Raw genomic sequence first — 20,347 nt, 5'->3', positions numbered from 1 at the left:
AGCCTCAGACTCGGTGTGTGAAATGGAAATGAATGACAGACTGAAAGCTTTGGTTAAATTGAGAATATTTTCTTTATTCGGTGATTCCTTCACATGATGCAGTATTTCCAAATCACAAATATCCCAAGATTCTCTTCATTTTAACATTGAATATTTAATTCACGGACTGAAAGCCGGTTTTATAAAGACACAAGCTGTCTAATTTCCCAGTTCCAATTGAGGTTCGATCTTTATTGAAGGTGGTCATCTCATCCGGTCAGTGGTTACATCCCAGTCCAACCCTGTCACTTCAGCAGTTCTTGTTCCACATCGTGTTTTCACCAACCTTCTCCCCGAGTCACTCACCATCAAACCCCCTGAACTGAACCAGGAACCCTCACCACCTCCCTCAATCATATTGGCAAAAGCAGCAGTGCCCGTGACCATGGGACAGTGAGGAAAGACACACAATCAGTCCCACAGCTCCAACCATCATCACAAAAACATTTCAGAATTTAACAGGATCGACCCTGTGTAGTTCTCCGATCAATCTCCACATCTCTTCATGAAGCTCAGCAACCACTGACTGCTTCTCAGGGTAATCGTCACACAGACAGCGCCCAAAATCACGGAGAATCTTCTTCGCCTTTTTCTTAAGTTTGGTCTTCTTCTTCTTCTTGGGTATACAACCCTGCTTCTGAAAACCACATAATAAACAGAGTGAGATGAAGCATAATCTCCCTTACTGTCCCCCATCAAACACTCCCAGGACAGGTACAGCACGGGATTAGATACAGAGTAAAGCTCCCTCTGCACTGTCCCCCATCAAACACTCCCAGGGCAGGTACAGCACGGGGTTAGATACAGAGTAAAGCTCCCTCTACACTGTCCCCCATCAAACACTCCCAGGACAGGTACAGCACGGGGTTAGATACAGAGTAAAGCTCCCTCTACACTGTCCCCCATCAAACACTCCCAGGACAGGGACAGCACGGGATTAGATACAGAGTAAAGCTCCCTCTACACTGTCCCCCATCAAACACTCCCAGGACAGGGACAGCACGGGGTTAGATACAGAGTAAAGCTCCCTCTACACTGTCCCCCCATCAAACACTCCCAGGACAGGGACAGCACGGGGTTAGATACAGAGTAAAGCTCCCTCTACACTGTCCCCATCAAACACTCCCAGGACAGGTACAGCACGGGATTAGATACAGAGTAAAGCTCCCTCTACACTGTCCCCCCATCAAACACTCCCAGGACAGGTACCGCACGGGGTTAGATACAGAGTAAAGCTCCCTCTACACTGTCCCCCCATCAAACACTCCCAGGACAGGTACAGCACAGGGTTAGATACAGAGTAAAGCTCCCTCTACACTGTCCCCCGTCAAACACTCCCAGGACAGGGACAGCACGGGGTTAGATACAGAGTAAAGCTCCCTCTACACTCTCCCCATCAAACACTCCCAGGACTGGTACAGCACGGGGTTAGATACAGAGTAAAGCTCCCTCTACACTGTCCCCCCATCAAACACTCCCAGGACTGGTACAGCACGGGGTTAGATACAGAGTAAAGCTCCCTCTACACTGTCCCCCCATCAAACACTCCCAGGACAGGTACAGCACGGGATTAGATACAGAGTAAAGCTCCCTCTACACTGTCCCCCCCCATCAAACACTCCCAGGACAGGTACAGCACGGGGTTAGATACAGAGTAAAGCTCCCTCTACACTCTCCCCCCATCCACCACTCCCAGGACAGGTACAGCACGGGGTTAGATACAGAGTAATGCTCCCTCTACACTGTCCCTCATCAAACATCTATTGCCACTCTTTGCCTTCTGTGGCAAGCCAGTTCTGGATCCACAGAGCAATGTCCCTTTGGGTCCCATGCCCCCCCCCACTTTCTCAATAAGCCTTACATGGGGCACCTTATCGGATGTGGGAGGTCCTGGAGTCTCCTAGCCTCCCGGGTGTCCATATCTGTGCTGGTACATTGAGCTGCGGCTCCTAAGGGAGTGCGTTAGGGAACTGGAACTGCAGCTCGATGACCTTCATCTGATCAGGGAGAACGAGGAGGTGATAGAGAGGACTTACAGGCAGGTGGTCACACCAGGGCCATGGAAGGCAGACATCTGGGTCATGGTTAGGAACGGGAAAGGTCAGGTACCAGAGAGTACCCCAGTGGCTGTGCCCCTTAACAATAAGCACTTCTGTTTGAGTACTGTTCTGAGGGGGACAGACTACCTGGGGGAAGCAACAGTGGCCGTGCTTCCGGCACAGAGTCCGGTCCTGTGGCTCAGAAGGGTAGGGAAAGAAAGAGGAAGGGGACTTGAGAGTGAGTGGGTCAGACAGGAGATTCTGCGGATGCCGTCAAGGAACTCGGATGGTAGTTTGCCTCCCTGGTGCCAGGATCTGGGATGTTTCTGATCGCAGCCAAGATATCCTGAGTCGGAGGGAGAAGACTCAGAGGTTGTGGTACATGTTGGTCCCACTAACATAGGTAGGAAAAGGGAGAAGTCCTGAAAGGAGAATATAAGGAGTTAGGAAGGGAGTTGAGAAGAAGGACCGCAAAGGTAGTAATCTCGGGATTGCTGCCTGTGCCATGAGACAGTGAGAGTAGGAATGGACTGAGGTGGAGGATGAATGGACTGAGGGACTGGAGCAGGGGGCAGGGATTCATGATTCTGGATCATTGGGACCTCTTTAGGGGCAGGTGTGACCTGTACAAAAAGGATGGGTTGCACTTGAATCCCAGGGGGACCAATATCCTGGCTGGGAGGTTTGCTAAGGCTACTGGGGAGAGTTTAAACTAGAAAGGTTGGGGGGTGGGAATCAAATTGAAGTGACAGGGAGAGAGGAGGTTAGCTCCTAAATAGAAAGGGATTGTCTACAGTGTGAGAGGGAGGACAGGCAGGTGATAGAGAAGGGGAGCGCTCAGACCAAAGGTTTGAGATGTGTCCATTTTAACGCCAGGAGTGTAGTGTATAAAGTAGATGAGCTTAGAGCGTGGATCGCTACTTGGAAATGTGACGTGGTGGCCATTACACAGACTTGGATGTCTCAGGGACAGGACTGGATACTTCAAGTGCCGCATTTCAGATGTTTCAGGAGGGAGGCAAAAGAGGTGGGGGAGTGGTACTGTTGATCAGAGATAGTGTCACAGCTGTAGAGAAGGTGGATGCCGTGGAGGGATTGTCTATGGAGTCTCTGTGGGTGGAGGTTCAGAACAGGAAGGGGTTGATAACTTTACTGGGTATTTTCTATTGGCCACCCAACAGTAACAGGGATGTTGAGGAACAGATTGGGAAGCAGATCCTGGAAAGATGTAATAATAACAGAGTTATCGTGATGGGAGATTTTAATTTCCCAAATATCAATTGGAATATCCCTAAGGCCAGGGGTTTGGATGGGCAGGAGTTTGTTCGGTGTGTTTCTTGACACAGTATGTGGATAAGCCTACAAGAGGAGAGGCTGTACTCTATTAGGTATTGGGAAATGAACCTGGTCCGGTGTCTGATCTCTCAGTGGGAAAGCATTTTGGGGATTGTGATCATAATTCTATCTCCTTTACACTAGCACTGGACAGAGATAGGATCAGACAAACTAGCAAAGTGTTTAATTGGAGTGAGGGGAATTATGAGGCTATCAGGCAGGAAATTAGAGGAAAAATTGGAAAGAGGTTTTCTCAGGGAAATGTGCAGAAGAAATGTGGCAAATTTTCAGGGAATATTTGTCTGGAGTTCTGCACAGTAATGTTCCAATGAGACAGGGAAGTTATGGTAGGTTACAGGAACCGTGGTGCACGAAAGCTGTAATGAATTTAGTGAAGAGGAAAAGAAAAGCTTCCAAAAGGTTCAGGGAGCGAGGTAATGTTAGAGATCTAGAAGAGTATACGGCTAGTAGGAAGGAGCTAAAAAAGGAAATTAGGAGAGCCAGAAGGGGTCATGAGAAGGCTTGTCAGGCAGGATTAAGGAAAACTCCAAGGCATTCTACAAGTATGTGAAGAGCAAGAGGATAAGAAGGAATAGGACCTGTCAAGTGTGATGGTGGGAAGGTTTATATCGAACCGGTAGAAATTGCAGAGGTGCTCAATGAATCCTTTACTTCAGTATTCACAGTGGAAAAGGATCTTGGTGGTTGTAGTTCAGACTTACAGTGGACTGAAAAGCTTGGCCATGTGAACATTAAGATAGAGGATGTGTTGGAGGGAACCGAGTGTATGGTGTCGAAATTTGCTGATGACACAAAGATTGGTGGAACGGCAAATTGTGCGGAGGGTGTGGAGAGTCTGCAGAAGGATCTAGATAGGCTGGGCGAATGGGCCAGGAACTGGCAAATGGAATTTAATGTTGGCAAGTGTGAGGTGGTCCACTTTGGTAGGAATAATGGTAGGAAGGACTATTACTTACGTGGCGAAAAACTGCAGCAGGCGACGGTGCAGAGGGACCTCGGGGTCCTTGTGCATAAGTCGCAAAAACCCAGCTTGCAGGTGCAGCATGTGGTCAGGAAGGCGAATGGGATGCTGGCCTTCATAGCGAGGGGGATTGAATATAAAAGTAGGGAGGTCTTGCTGCAGCTGTATAGGGCATTGGTGAGGCCGCAGCTGGAGTACTGTGTGCAGTTTTGGTCACTGCACTTACGCAAGGATATTTTCGCCTTGGAGGGAGTGCAGAGGAGGTTTACTAGGCTGATACCGGAGTTGAGGGGGTTGGACTATGAGGAGAGGCTGAATAAACTAGGCTTGTACTCGTTAGAGTTTAGAAGGATGAGGGGAGATCTCATTGAGACGTATAAGATGATGAAAGGGATGGATAGGGTAGAGGTGGAGAGACTCTTCCTGCTCAGAAAGGACAGTAGGACTCGAGGGCACAGCCTCAAGATAAAGGGGGGGCAGTTTAGAATGGAGTTGAGGAGGAACTTCTTCACTCAAAGGGTGGTGAATCTCTGGAATTCTCTGCCTGTTGAAGTGGTGGAGGTGACCTCACTGAATATATTTAAGACTCGGGTAAATAGGTTTTTGATAGGCAAGGGGATTAAGGGTTATGGGGAGAAGGCAGGAAAGTGGAACTGATCCACTTCAGATCAGCCATGATCTTATTGAATGGCGGGGCAGGCTTGAGGGGCTAGATGGCCTACTCCTGCTCCTATTTCTTATGTTCTTATTTTGAATAGCATCAGGATAGATAAGTCGTCGGGACCAGATGGGATGTGCCCCAGGTTACTGTGGGAGGCGAGAGAAGAGATTGCTGAACCTCTGGCGATGATCTTTGCATCATCGATGGAGACAGGAGTTGTTCCAAAGGATTGCAGATGTGATTCCTTTGTTCAAGAAAGGGAGAAGAGATAGCCCTGGAAATTATAGACTGATGAGTCCAACCTCACTGGTTGGTAAGTTGATGGAGAAGATCCTGAGAGACAGGATTTATGAACATTTGGAGAGGTATAGTATGATTAAGAATAGTCAGCACGGCTTTGTCAAAGGCAGATCGTACCTGACAAGCCTGATTGAATCTTTTGAGGATGTGACTAAACACATTGATGAAGGAAGAGCAGTAGATGTAGTTTATATGGAATTCAGCAAGGCATTTGATAACGTGCCCCATGCAAGACTTATTGAGAAAGTGAAGGGGCATGGGATCCAAGGGGACATTGCTTTGTGGATCCAGAACTGGCTTGCCCGCAGAAGGCAGAGAGTGGTTGTAGATGGGTCATATTCTGCATGGAGGTCGGTTACCAGTGGAGTGACCCAGGGATCTGTTCTGGGACCCTTGCTGTTTGTGATTTTTATAAATGACCTGGATGAGGGAGTGGAGGGATGGGTTAGTAAGTTTGCTGATGACACATGTTGGTGGTCTTGTGGATAGTCTGCAGGGATGTCAGAAGTTGCAGCGTGACATACATAGGATGCAAGACTGGGCGGAGAAGTGGCAGATGGACTTCAATCCAGATAAATGTGTAGAGGTACATTTTGGCAGATCAAATCTGATGACAGAATATAATATTAAGGTTAAGACACTTGGCAGTGTGGGAGATCAGAAGGATCTTGGGGTCCGGGTTCAGAGGGCGCTCAAAGCAGCTTCGCATGTGGAGGATGTGGTTAAGAAGGCGTGTGGTGTACTGGCCTTCATCAATCGAGGGATTGAGTTTAGGAGTCGGGAGATAATGCTGCAGCTTTATAAGACCCTGGTCAGACCACACTTGGAGTACTGTGCTCAGATCTGGTCACCTCATTACAGGAAGGATGTGGAAGCCATAGAAAGGGTGCAGAGGAGATCTACAAGGATGTTGCCTGGATTGGGAGCTCGGTCTTTTCTCCTCGGAGAGACGAAGGATGAGAGGTGACCTGATAGAGGTGTGCAAGATGTTCAGAGGCATAGATTGAGTGGATTCTCAGAGGCTATTTACCAGGGCTGAAATGGTTGTCACAAGAGGACACAGGTTGAAGGTGCAGGGGAGTAGGTACAGAGGAGATGTCACGGGTAGGTTTTTCACTCAGAGGGTGGTGGGTGAGTGAAATGGGCTGCCGGCTGTGGTGGTGGAGGCGGATTCGCTCCGATCATTTGAGACATTTGGATAAATACATGGAAATTAGTAAGATGGAGGGTTATAGGTAAGCCTGGTACGTGGGGACATGTTCGGCACTACTTGTGGGCCAAAAGGCCTGCTTGTGCTGTAGTTTTTCGATGTTTTCATGTTTAAAAGATCACTTCACATTGAGCCCAATCAAACACTCCCAGGACAGGTACAGCACGGGGTTAGATACAGAGTAAAGCTCCCTCTACACTGTCCCCATCAAACACTCCCAGGACAGGTACAGCACGGGGTGAGATACAGAGTAAAGCTCCCTCTACACTGTCCCCCATCAAACACTCCCAGGACAGGTACAGCACGGGGTTAGATACAGAGTAAAGCTCCCTCTACACTGTCCCCATCAAACACTCCCAGGACAGGTACAGCACGGGGTGAGATACAGAGTAAAGCTCCCTCTACACTGTCCCCCATCAAACACTCCCAGGACAGGTACAGCACGGGGTTAGATACAGAGTAAAGCTCCCTCTACACTGTCCCCCATCAAACACTCCCAGGACAGGTACAGCACGGGGTTAGATACAGAGTAAAGCTCCCTCTACACTGTCCTCCATCAAACACTCCCAGGACAGGTACAGCACGGGGTTAGATACAGAGTAAAGCTCCCTCTACACTCTCCCCTATCAAACACTCCCAGGACAGGTACAGCACGGGGTTAGATCCAGACTGAAGCTCCCTCTACACAGCTCCATTCAAAAGCATATTTTATTTTTAATTTAGCGTACCTGTTGCTCACAGTATTGGTCAAAATCTTTCAGCTTGTTTTTCTTCAATTCCCGAACCGCTCTCTCAAATCGCTGCTGGTAGTCGCTGCAGAAGTCATGAACTAGATTCTGCAGTCGCTGGTCCAACTCTTTAACATATGAGGGTGTTTCCTCGTCAGTCACTGTCAGCTGTTTCTTAAAATCACTCTTCAGTTCAGTGACTTTCTTCTCCAGAAGATCCTGCATTGCTCGTGGACTGGTCTTCAATAGTTGCGTAGTACCCTGTGTATCTCGTATCTGAAATATAGAACAGAGTCAGTTACAGAGTAAAGCTCCCTCTACACTGTCCCCCATCAAACACTCCCAGGATGGTACAGCACAGGTTTAGATAGAGTAAAGCTTCCTCTACACTGTCCCCCATCAAACACTCCCAGGACAGGTACAGCACAGGGTTAGATACAGAGTAAAGCTTCCTCTACACTGTCCCCCATCAAACACTCCCAGGACAGGTACAGCACAGGGTTAGATACAGAGTAAAGCTCCCTCTACACTGTCCCCCATCAAACACTCCCAGGACAGGTACAGCACAGGGTTAGATACAGAGTAAAGCTCCCTCGACACTGTCCCCCATCAAACACTCTCAGGACAGGTACAGCACAGGGTTAGATACAGAGTAAAGCTCCCTCTACACTGTCCCCCCATCAAACACTCCCAGGACAGGTACAGCACGGGGTTAGATCCAGACTGAAGCTCCCTCTACACAGCACCATTCAAAAGCATATTTCATTTTTAATTTAGCGTACCTGTTGCTCACAGTATTGGTCAAAATCTTTCAGCTTGTTTTCCTTCAATTCCCGAACCACTCTCTCAAATCGCTGCTGGTAATTCCTGCAGAAGTCATGAACTAGATTCTGCAGTCGCTGGTCCAACTCTTTAACATATGAGGATTTTTCCTCCTCAGTCACTGTCAGCTGCTTCTCAAAATCATTCTTCAGCTCAGTGACTTTCATCTCCAGAAGATCCTGCATTGCTTGTGGACTGGTCTTCAATCGTTGTGTAGTATCCTGTGTATCTCGCATCTGAAATACAAAACAGAGTCAGTTACAGAGTAAATCTCCCTCTACAATGTCAACCATCAAACACTCCCAGGACAGGTGCAGCACGGGGTTAGGTACAGAGTAAAGCTCCCTCTACAATGTCCCCCATCAAACACTCCCAGGACAGGTACAGCACGGGGTTAGATACAGAGTAAAGCTCCCTCTACAATGTCCCCCATCAAACACTCCCAGGACAGGTACAGCACGGGGTTAGATACAGGGTAAAGCTCCCTCTACACTGTCCCCATCAAACACTCCCAGGACAGGTACAGCACGGGGTTAGATACAGAGTAAAGCTCCCTCTACACAGCACCGTTCAAAAGCCCATTTTATTTTTAATTCAGTGTACCAGTTGCTTGCAGTATTGGTGAAAAACTTTCAGCTTGTTTTCCTTCAAATCCTGAACCGCAGTCTGAAATTGCAGCCGGCATTCGGGGCAGAAGCGCTGAAAGACATGAGGCAATCGCGGGTCCATCTCTTTAACATCTGAGGATGTTTCCTCCTCAGTCACTGTCAGCTGCTTCTTAAAATCACTCTTCAGCTCAGTGACTTCCTCCTCCAGAAGATCCTGCATTGCTCGTGGACTGTTCTTCAATAGTTGTGTAGTACCCTGTGTATCTCGCATCTGAAATACAAAACAGAGTCAGTTACAGAGTAAAGCTCCCTCCACACTGTCTCCCATCAAACACTCCCAGGACAGGTACAGCACGGGGTTAGATACAGAGTAAAGCTCCCTCTACACTGTTCCCCCATCAAACACTCCCAGGACAGGTACCGCACAGGGGTAGATACAGAGTAAAGCTCCCTCTACACTGTCCCCATCAAACACTCCCAGGACAGGTACAGCACGGGGTTAGATACAGCGTAAAGCTCCCTCTACACTGTCCCCATCAAACACTCCCGGGACAGGTACAGCACAGGCTTAGATACAGAGTAAAGTTCCCCTTCACTGTCCCCCCATCAAACACTCCCAGGACAGGTACAGCACGGGGTTACATAGAGTTAAGCTCCCTCTACACTGTCCCCCATCAAACACTCCCAGGACAGGTACAGCACGGGGTTAGACACAGAGTAAACCTCCCTCTACACTGTCCTCCCATCAAACACTCCCAGGACAGGTCCAGCATGGGATTAGCTGCAGAGTAAAGCTACGTCCACACAGCTCAATTCACAAGCACATTTTGTTTATAATTTAGTGTACCTGTCCCTCGCAGTATTGGTCAAAATCTTTCAGCTTGCTTACCTTCAGTTCCCGAACTGCACTCTCAAACAGCCGCTGGTAATCGCTGCAGAACTCATAAACTACCTTCCGCAGTCGCTGGTCCAACTCTTTAACATATGAGGATATTTGCCCCTCAGACACTGTCAGCTGCTTCTTAAAATCATTCTTCAGGTCAGAGACTTTCATCTCCAGAAGATCCTGCATTGCTCGTGGACTGGTCTTCAACAGTTGCTTAGTTTCCTGTGTACCTTGTTTCTGAAACACAAAATACAGTCAGTCCCTGAGTGAGGCCCCCTCTGCATTGTCCCCCATCAAACACTCCCAGGACAGGTACAGCACGGGGTTAGATACAGAGTAAAGCTCCCTCTACACTGTCCCCCATCAAACACTCCCAGGACAGGTACAGCACGGGGATAGGTACAGAGTAAAGCCCCCTCTACACTGTCCCCCATCAAACACTCCCAGGACAGGTACAGCACGGGGTTAGATACAGAGTAAAGCTCCCTCTACACTGTCCCCCCATCAAACACTCCCAGGACAGGTACAGCACGGGGTTAGATACAGAGTAAAGCTCCCTCTACACTGTCCCCCCATCAAACACTCCCAGGACAGATACAGCACGGGATTAGATACAGAGTAAAGCTCCCTCTACACTGTCCCCCCATCAAACACCCCCAGGACAGGTACAGCACGGGGTTTGATACAGAGTAAAGCTCCTTCTACACAGCTCCATTCAAAAGCACATTTTATGTTTAATTCAGCATACCTGTTGCTTGCAGTATTGCTCAAAATCTGTCAGCTTGTTTTCCTCCAAATCCCGAACCGCAGTCTGAAATTGCAGCCGGCATTCGGAGCAGAAGCGGTGAAAGACATGAGGCAATCGCGGGTCCATCTCTTTAACATATGAGGATTTTTCCTCCTCAGTCACTGTTTCTTAAAATCACTCTTCAGCTCAGTGACTTTCTTCCCCAGAAGATCCTGCATTGCTCGTGGACTGGTCTTCAGTCGTTGTGTAGTACCCTGTGTATCTCGCAGCTGAAATACAAAACAGAGTCAGTTACAGAGTAAAGCTCCCTCGACACTGTTCCCCATCAAACACTCCCAGAACAGGTACAGCACGGGGTTAGATACAGAGTAAAGCTCCCTCTACACTGTCCCTCCATCAAACACTCACAGGACAGGCACAGCACGGGGTTAGATACAGAGTAAAGCTCCCTCGACACTGTTCCCCATCAAACACTCCCAGAACAGGTTCAGCACGGGGTTAGATACAGAGTAAAGCCCCCTTTACACTGTCCCATCAAACACTCCCAGGACAGGTACAGCACGGGGTTAGATACAGAGTAAAGCTCCCTTGAAACTGTTCCCCATCAAACACTCCCAGAACAGGTACAGCACGGGGTTAGATGCAGAGTAAAGCCCCCTCTACACTGTCCCATCAAATACTCCCAGGACAGGTACAGCACGGGGTTAGATACAGGGTAAAGCTCCCTCTACACTGTCCCCCATCAAACAGTCCCAGGACAGGTACAGCATGGGGTTAGATACAGAGTTAAGCTCCCTCTACACTGTACCCGTCAAACACTCCCAGGACAGGTACAGCACAGGGTTAGATACAGAGTAAAGCTCCCTCTACACTGTCCCCATCAAACACCCCCAGGACAGATACAGCACAGGGTTAGGTTATGAGTAAATCTCCTTCTACCCTGTCATATCAAACACTCCCAGGATAGGTTGGACTATAACCTGGTGTCATGAGACTTCTTACTGTGTTTACCCCAGTCCAACGCCAGCATCTTAGACATGAATCACTCCCAGGACAGGTACAGCACGGGTTTAGATAAAGTGTAAAGATCCTCAACACTATCCACATAAACATCCCTAGGACAGGTGGAGCACGGGGTTAGATACAGAGGAAAGCTCCCTTTCCACTGTTCCAATCATACATTCCCAGGACAGGTACAGCACGGGGTTAGGTACAGAGTAAAGCTCTGTCTACACTGACCCCATCAAACACTCCCAGGACAGGTACAGCACGGGGTTAGATACAGGATAAAGCTCCCTCTACACTGTCCCCCCATCAAACATTCCCAGGACAGGTACAGCACGGGGTCAGATACAGAATAAAGTTCCCTCTACACTGTCCCCCATTAAACACTCCCAGGACAGGTACAGCACGGGGTTTGATACAGAGTAAAGCTCCCTCTACACTGTCCCCCAACAAACAGTCCCAGGACAGGTACAGCATGGGGTTAGATAAAACGTAAAGCTCCCTCTACACTGTCCCCCCATCAAACACTCCCAGGACAGGTACAACACGGGGTTAGATACAGAGTAAAGCTCCCTCTACACTGTCCCCCATCAAACACTCCGAGGACAGGTATAGCACAGGGTTAGATACAGGGTAAAGCTCCCTCTACACTGTCCCCATCAAACACCCCCAGGACAGGTGCAGCACGGGGTTAGATACAGAGTAAAGCTCCCGCTACACAGTCCCCCCGTCAAACACTCCCAGGACAGGTACAGCACAGGGTTCGATACAGAGTAAAGCTCGCTCTACGCTGTCCCGCCATCAAACACTCCCAGGACAGGTACAGCACGGTATTAGATACAGAGTAAAGCTCCCTCTGCACTGTCATAAGAACATAAGAACATAAGAAATAGGAGCAGGAGTAGGCCATCTGGCCCTTCGAGCCTGCCCCGCCATTCAATAAGATCATGGCTGATCTGTCGTGGCTCAGTTCCACTTTCCCGCCCTCTCCCCATAACCCTTAATCCCCTCTCTTATCAAAAACCCATCAACCCGCTTCTTAAAAATATTTAGCGAGGCAGCCTCCACCACTTCAACGGGCAGAGAATTCCAGAGATTCACCACCCTTTGAGTGAAGAAGTTCCTCCTCAACTCCGTTCTGAACCGCCCCCCCTTTATCTTGAGGCTGTGCCCCCTAGTCCTACTGTCTTTTTTGAGCGGGAAGAGTCTTTCCACCTCTATCCTATCCATCCCATTCATCATCTTATACGTCTCAATGAGATCTCCCCTCATTCTTCTAAACTCTAACGAGTACAAGCCTAGTTTATTCAGCCTCTCCTCATAGCTCAACCCCCTCAACTCCGGTATCAGCCTAGTAAACCTCCTCTGCACTCCCTCCAAGGCCAAAATATCCTTGCGCAGGTGCGGCGCCCAAAACTGCACACAGTACTCCAGCTGCGGCCTCACCAATGCCCTATACAGCTGCAGCAAGACCTCCCTACTTTTATATTCAATCCCCCTCGCTATGAAGGCCAGCATCCCATTCGCCTTCCTGACCACCTGCTGCACCTGCAGGCTGGGTTTTTGCGACTCATGCACAAGGACCCCGAGGTCCCTCTGCACCGTCGCCTGCTGCAGTTTTTCGCCCCGTAAGTAATAGTCCTTCCTACCATTCTTCCTACCAAAGTGGACCACCTCACACTTGCCAACATTAAATTCCATTTGCCATTTCCTGGCCCATTCGCCCAGCCTATCTAGATCCTTCTGCAGACTCTCCACACCCTCCGCACAATTTGCCTTTCCCCCAATCTGTCCCTCCATCAAATACTCCCAGGACAGGTACAGCACGCGGTTAGATAGAGTAAAGCTCCCTCTACACTGTCCCGCCATCAAACGCTCCCAGGACAGGTACAGCACGAGGTTCGATACAGAGTAAAGCTCCCTCTACACTGTCCCCATCAAACACTCCCAGGACAGGTACAGCACGGGGTTAGATACAGAGTAAAGGTCCCTCGACACTGTCCCTCCAATAAACACTCCCAGAAGTGTGTTTTGGGAAATTCCCACTTCAGAGTCAGACTCGGGGTGCAACATTCCAGTTTTATCTCCTGAAGCTTCATGGAGAAAGGGCACTGGCGCTCCGCAGTACTGGGCAGCTCCCTTCTCTCAATAATATAATAGGTTTATTTTCATACCTTTCAGACAATGGATAGTCTGGACATTTGCCATTTAACACATTGTTATCGTTGAGTGGGATTGATAGTTTAACACACTGTTACAGCCAGACAGATACAGAAATTGGCATTTAACATTGCATTGTTTCATAGAATGGATAAATTTCCTCCTTCAGTGACTGTGAATGATTTTGTTTCAGTCTATGCACACAGAAATTGGTTTTCCTGCATGGATGTATTCCCATTCCCATTTATGGCTAATCTCCGTATTCTCCTCGGTCTGTCTTTATCTTAAAAGTGCCTCAAGCTCTCTATTGGCTTCCTGTAGATCTGATTCCTGCATGTTTCACTTTCCTGCATGTTTTTAATTTCAAGTAGCTGTCTGAGCTAAAAGTCAGTGCCTGCTTTATGTCTCTCTAAAAAGTCTGACAACACCAGGTTTTAGTCCAACCTATTTATTTGATAATATACTCACAAGCTTTCGAGGGGACTGCCTCTTCGTCAGGTGAATGGAGAGTTCTGGCCAGAATTCTGGCTAGGTTGGACTAAAACCTGGTGTTGTCAGACTTTTTACTGTGTTTACGCCAGTCCAACGCCGGCATACCCACATCATTATGTCTCTCTCCCAGGGAACCATTTTTATGTGCCAGGCAGCCATCTTTGTGATTTTTCCCACTACAGTCCCCTCTTTTGATCTGGATTATTATTATTTTTAATAATCCCTCACAGCTGCATCTTCACATGTCGAGGTCAATTTCCTTCTTTGTTTCTTCTGATGTCTTCGTGGATCTTCATCATGGGTTCTTCCTCGATGGATACACTGGCTCCTGGCACAATTCTCGTTACCATAACCTGACTTTTCGGCAGCCTACAATTAGACAACAGGCAACTACAATTGAAATTATTATGACCAATCCATGTAATAAATAAGATTCCCAGGATCCCGCCTTCCATTCTAGCCAGTTACTTCCTTGCTTGTGTCCCTGTCTGAAGCTATCAAGTAGTTCTCTGATGTTATTGATGACTTGTGTAATGTTATAATACTCGTCTGTGACATGGGTTACACATTTATTGCCTAGGATTGTACACACTCCCCCTTGTTGTGCTAACCGGTAGTCTGCTGCGTGTTGTGTTTGTTGTGCGTATCATCTCAGTTCAGCCATCTCTTGGTTAACAGCCTCCAGTGCTTTTGAAGTGCTGTTTCCCAGGACTGTTAGTCCATAAACAATATGATTCCTATTCTTTGCACTAATCACTCCTGTCGAGTTCCCGTCCACAGAGCGAAGGCTCCAAGGAACCCACATCTCAGTGAGGATCCCATTGTGCCCGGGGCTTCCCAATCAGCACAGAATTCTTTGCTGATAGCCCGGGTTACTATTCTCCTCCGAATATGCCCCTTCTGAGGGCATGGAACAGTCAGTGGTCCTATTGTTCCTACTGCAGAACGGTTTGGGAGGTTTGGTGTATCTGTTGTGTAAGTAACACTGAAGAGGAACACATTTCCCTTCTTAGCCCGGTAACACTTAGTGTCTCGATTATGAGTTTGTTCATATTGCCAAATGTTCGGTTTACTTGACTCCCCGTTTGATCCCACTACCTGGTAAGTATCAAATGGCTCTGTCCATTTCACTGAGCATTACGTGAGTTCCATTACACTGTCCACAAATGAGCTGTCTTCCCGCAGTTATATTCAGACATTCCTGTTCATCACAAGTGCAAGTAAACTGTCCCTTATTAACCCGACAATGTTGATGGACACGCTGCGTCTGCACGCAGGAATCATTCTTAACAAAGAACAAAAACAGACTGGGAAACAGGCCCTTCGGCCCAACGAGCCCACGCCGCCATTTCAACATTACCAATCCCCCCCTCCACCCATGGCCCTTATCTATTGTTTATGGCAATCCACATTGAGGGAAACTAATTTAGGGACAATTTATTACTGCCAATCAGTCTAATAGCACATCTTTGGGGTGTGGGAGGAAACCGGAGCACCCCCAGGTCTCGCTGCGTTTCTATACTCTTTATAGGCTTACCCTTTATCATATAACTCCCCCCTACATTATTCCGGCCAAAATGCATCACCTCACATTTCTCTGGATTAAACTCCATTTGCCATATATCTGCCCAATATACCAGCCTATCACTATCCCTCACTGCTCCTCTCTGCCCGCCAATCCAGCCATCTTAGTGTCATCTGCAAATTTGCTGATCACACCACTTACTCCCTCTTCCAAGTCATTTATATACACTACAAAGAGAAAGGCAAATCCCCATCCCTGCCCTGTAAAACAAAGCAGATAGCTTGCAGAATCTGAACAAGCTTTTCCTCCCACCTGTTGGAACCCCCCTGCACACAGGGTCTGTGGAGTTTACAAGGTCCACACATTCCCCCTGTATACCTCTTTTATATTTGCCAATTTGTCCCTTACAGGGTGCATCTGATGTATCGACAGTTTATAAGTCATGAGGGGTCCACCCAGGGGGGCTACATATAGGGCTTTTACCGATTGTGCTTACGGGTAACATACAGTTCGATTCTCGTGTAAATGTACGTGAGCTTTTTAAAATAGATCATCCTCCAATCCAGTCAAATTTACAATCGCAACAACGCAAAGTACAGTTACATACACGATTACATCCATATCCACAACGATCAGATATCAAATCTAACACTATAATTTATATAATCTCCAGAAGTTATATTGACCTACATGGACCAGTTGTTCTTGCTTGCAGTCTTTGCCTGTGTTGAGGAAAGCCGTTCTGTTCCTTCACTCATTCATACATTTCTTTGTGTCGTTTCAGCAGTGTCCAATGTTTCCATACACCTTTCCCTCTTATGTCTATACAGGCACCGGTGTCTCCACTAATTATAACTTCATATGGCCCATTCCATTTTGGTGCAAACCCTGTTTTTTTGGGTAATGTTTTCACTAGGGCGGGACTTCCCGCTGTTGGGACGTCAGGGAGCATTTCAAGCTCTCTCTCTGCATCTCTTTGTTCCCGATTGTCTTTTACCAATTTGAGCATCCGTTTGAGTTGGGTACTTAATTCCAAAACATATCTCCTGATTTTATCTTTCAGTGGACCGACATCGGTCCCACCTGTTATGATGCTTTTGGGTAATTGTATCATTAGTTCATAAGGGGTTAATCCAGTTGTCCAGTTTGTGGTGACTCTTAATCTCATTAGTATAGTGGGCAATACCTCTGTCCACATGTTTCCCGATGTCTGTGTGGCTTCAACTAGTGCGTTTTCGAGTGTTCTGTTCATACGTTCCACTATTCCAGAACTCTGTGGGTGGTAAGGGATGTGGAATTTTTGTTTTATCCCCATTAATTGGCACACTGTTTTTACCACCTTTCCAGTGGAGTGCATCCCTTGGTCCGAATCGATTTGTAGGGGTATTCCCCATCTCGTGATTACCTCTTCTGCCAATATCCTAGCCACCGTGGTAGCAATACAATTTGTAGTAGGGAACGCTTTACCCGCCTGGTGAACTGGACTATAATAACCAGACAATAGGTTTTACCGTGGGATTGTGGTAGTGGCCCTGTGAAATCTATTTGCAGATGTTCCCAGGGTCCCTTTGGTCTCGGCTGGTGTCCCATTTTAATTTTTATGGGTTGAGCAGGGTTGTGTTGCACCTACGTCACGCATCGGTGACAGTGTTGGACTATATCTCTTCCCATTCCTTTCCACCACAATTCCTTTCCTACACTAGTTATCACGGCCTCTCTACCCACATGTCAGAGTCCATGGTGTAGTTCCAATAGTTTTGTATGCACTCTGGTGCTATTCCCTTATCTTCCCATCTCCAGATGTTATCAGTCCCTTTGACTGCTCCCTGTGCTTCCCATTTCCCCTTTTCCTCTTTCGAGGTGTCCTCATGTAAGTCCCGAATATCTATTTTGTCTCCTGCCTGTTCGCCGATTGTCCTGTCCTAAGGCTAACTGTGCCGCCCTATCTGTGGCTTGGTTCCCTTTGAAATTTAACCAGTCCAGGTTATCTCTTCCTGGTTCTTTCTGGTGTTCTTTAATTTGGATTACTGCAGCTTCTCTCGGTTTCTCACGAGCTGTCAACAATGCCTCAATTCTTTGCTGGGGCTTAAGAGAGGTTCCTCCCGTGGTTATGAACACTCTTCTTCCCCAGGCTGTCATATAGTCATGTATGACTCTGAATGCATAGCGACTATCTGTATAGATGTTCACCGTTTCACCTTCAGGTAACTCTAGGGCCTGTGTGAGTGCCACTAGTTCTGCCACTTGCGCCGATAGATCTCCGTCAATCTTTCCTGACCTTACTGTCTCTAATTTGTCATTCACTACTGCCCACCCTGTCCGGGGTAATCCTTCCACATATTTGCATGACCCATCGACAAAAAGGGTCTGCTCAGCTGTTATTAAGGGTCTATCCTTTATCCTACCCTCTCCTTTGTCCATATCTATATCCTCACAATTGTGTGGCTCTCCTGTGTCGAAAATCCCTTCTGCTGGGTTATTCCCTGTATCCCTTATTATTATCACGGACTTGCTTGGAGGTAGGACAGCTTCCCGCTTCGCCCTTCTCATGTTTGAGACTGACCTTAGTTTTCCCGTGTTCAACATCTCCACTAGGGTGTGTTTTGTGTGAAAGATTATATTCCCCATCATGATTACTGGCTCACTAACCGTTACAGCCCAGGCAGTACAATCCAAGGTGGCATTGCACCTTGGTAGTCCGGTGACTGCCGGCCCTTTCTGCGGTGGAATAATACCCTATGGGTCTCTTTCTGTCACCATGGTCCTGTGTTATCGCTGCAGAATAGAACCCTCCCTCATTACTACAATGGATGTGGAAATCCTTATTAGAATCAGGTAATCCTAGTCCAGGGGCTGATATCAGTTCTGTTTTTAGTTTGTTGTAAGCCTCTTCCTGCTCAGGTCCCCATTCTATGGGATCTAAAGCTGGTTTTCCCCCTTTGACTAATCTTTGTGTGGGTTCTGCTAAAATTGCGAACCCTGGGATGAAACTCCGGCAATAGTTGAATAATCCTAGCACCTTTCTGACCCCTGTTATGGTGACTGGCCACAGCATTTGTTGTACCACCTTCTTGGACTCCAAAGCTATTAGGATATCGTTTACATATTGTAGGACCGTACTACCCTCTGGCAGTTCTCCCCTGTTCAGGATGTCACTCATTACTCGATGGAAGATAGCGGGGCTGTTGTGGAATCCCTGTGGTAAACGAGTCCAAGTGGACTGTTTGTCTCCCACTGTAAAGGTGAATTTGTCTTGGGATTCGGGATCCTATGGTAAGGACCAGAATCTGTTGGCTATGTCCAATACTGTGAATATTTTGTGCTCCTGTGACAGTTCGTTCAGGATTGTTGAAGGACTTGCTCCAATGGGGTGCCTACAATGACCTGACTTTATTGAGTCCGGTGTAATCTATCGTGAGCCTATAGCTTCCGTCAGACTTGTTCACTGGCCATGTTGGGGAATTAGTGGTGCTTGTGGTTTCTCTCAGAATCCCCCTTTCCACTAACCCTTTCACTATCTACACTACAGCTTTCTCTGCCTCTGGATTTATTGGGTATTGTCGGTGTGGTTTATGCTCCGGTCCCGGTACCTTTATTGGGTCCGTTTTAGTCAAACTGGTGTCTAACTTTGTTTTAGCCCATACCTCGGGAACGGAAACACAGATGGCTCCGAACTCTCCTGTTTCTAATTCCCAATTTCTGGTGGTGACTGTGGTCACCTTAATGGTTTTGAGGTGACTTGTGAGTTTCCCTATTCTAGTTTTCCGACCATCCTGTCTTGGCCAAATGAATTCTCCTTTTCCAGTCTATCAGAATCTCATATTCTTTCATTAAATCATTTCCCATTATTGTACCCTCGTTATTCTTGCACACATAAAACCTCATTGGTAAACAGATTATTTATCTCTACCAATGTGCTCTCGCTCAGGTAGGCGGGTGTTTTGTTCCCTCCTATCCCAGTCAGGTAAATCATTTTATTTGTACTGGGTAAGGGTAGGTTGGTGACAGATATGGATACTCCTGTGTCCACTAGCATCTCACATTGCCTGCCCCCTAATAGCGCAGACACATAAATCCTTCCCTGTTTCTTAACCTTACTCCTTCTGAATGGGGGCTGCAGAGCATCAATCTTGCTGACCCCGGAGGTCCTGTGGTTCCTCCGGTTCTCAGGTAAAGAGATAGGCACTACTTATCCTCTTGTCGGTTAGCACAAGTCACAGTTACTTATCACTATCAGCAGTTAGTACTTATCACCATACCATATACAACAATACTTATTACTACAAATACCCCTTAAGTTTAACCCCTTGCAAACTGTATTTTTGACCTTGACCAACTCTCACAGATTCAGTGATCTCTACTCCGGTTCTGATCGTGGCCAATTGGTCTCACCAGTAATAGGGTCCTGCCGACTATGCCAATTGTGGGAAAATTACCACTTTGGAGTCAGACTGGGGATGCAACAATACAGTTTTATTTAATGAAGCTTTGAGGAGAAAAGGCACTGGCACTCCGCAGTACTGGGCAGCTACCTTCTCTCAATGATACAATAGGAGCAGTCCATCTTTATACCTTTTACACAATAGATGGACCGGACATCATTAACACACCGTTGTAATCAAGTAGGTGAACGATTGTTTAACACATCGTTATAGACAGATACAGATATGAGCATTTCAATATCACATTGTTCCATGAAAAGATACATTTCCTCTTTATCAATCACTTAATTTCAGTCTATTCATATAGTAACTGGTTTTCCTGCATTTATATAGTCCCATTCCCATTCGTGGCTAACCTCTCTATC

At 47.4% G+C, this 20,347-nt stretch overlaps 1 protein-coding gene across 1 annotated transcript in view; it reads right to left on the bottom strand.

The window, feature by feature from the left end:
• Positions 1 to 487: 487 nt before the first annotated feature.
• LOC145338926 (uncharacterized) overlaps positions 488 to 20,347 on the bottom strand; it is a 36,023-nt gene continuing 16,163 nt past the window's right edge. The window contains exons 3-7 of the mRNA XM_080183324.1: positions 10,359 to 10,627; positions 8,720 to 8,995; positions 8,077 to 8,352; positions 7,295 to 7,570; positions 488 to 676 (exon numbers count right to left, since the gene is read on the bottom strand). Of these exons, the coding sequence (XP_080039450.1) occupies positions 488 to 676; positions 7,295 to 7,570; positions 8,077 to 8,352; positions 8,720 to 8,995; positions 10,359 to 10,484 (1,143 nt within the window). The 5' untranslated portion in view covers positions 10,485 to 10,627. The remainder of the gene's footprint in view (positions 677 to 7,294; positions 7,571 to 8,076; positions 8,353 to 8,719; positions 8,996 to 10,358; positions 10,628 to 20,347) is intronic.

This window comes from Carcharhinus amblyrhynchos, unplaced genomic scaffold (assembly GCF_965287045.1).
Source record: "Carcharhinus amblyrhynchos unplaced genomic scaffold, sCarAmb.v2.hapA chromosome_249, whole genome shotgun sequence".
NCBI classification, from domain to species: domain Eukaryota; kingdom Metazoa; phylum Chordata; class Chondrichthyes; order Carcharhiniformes; family Carcharhinidae; genus Carcharhinus; species Carcharhinus amblyrhynchos.
Note: the sequence above shows the minus strand (reverse complement) of the source record. Positions and strands in the feature narration are given on the sequence as shown.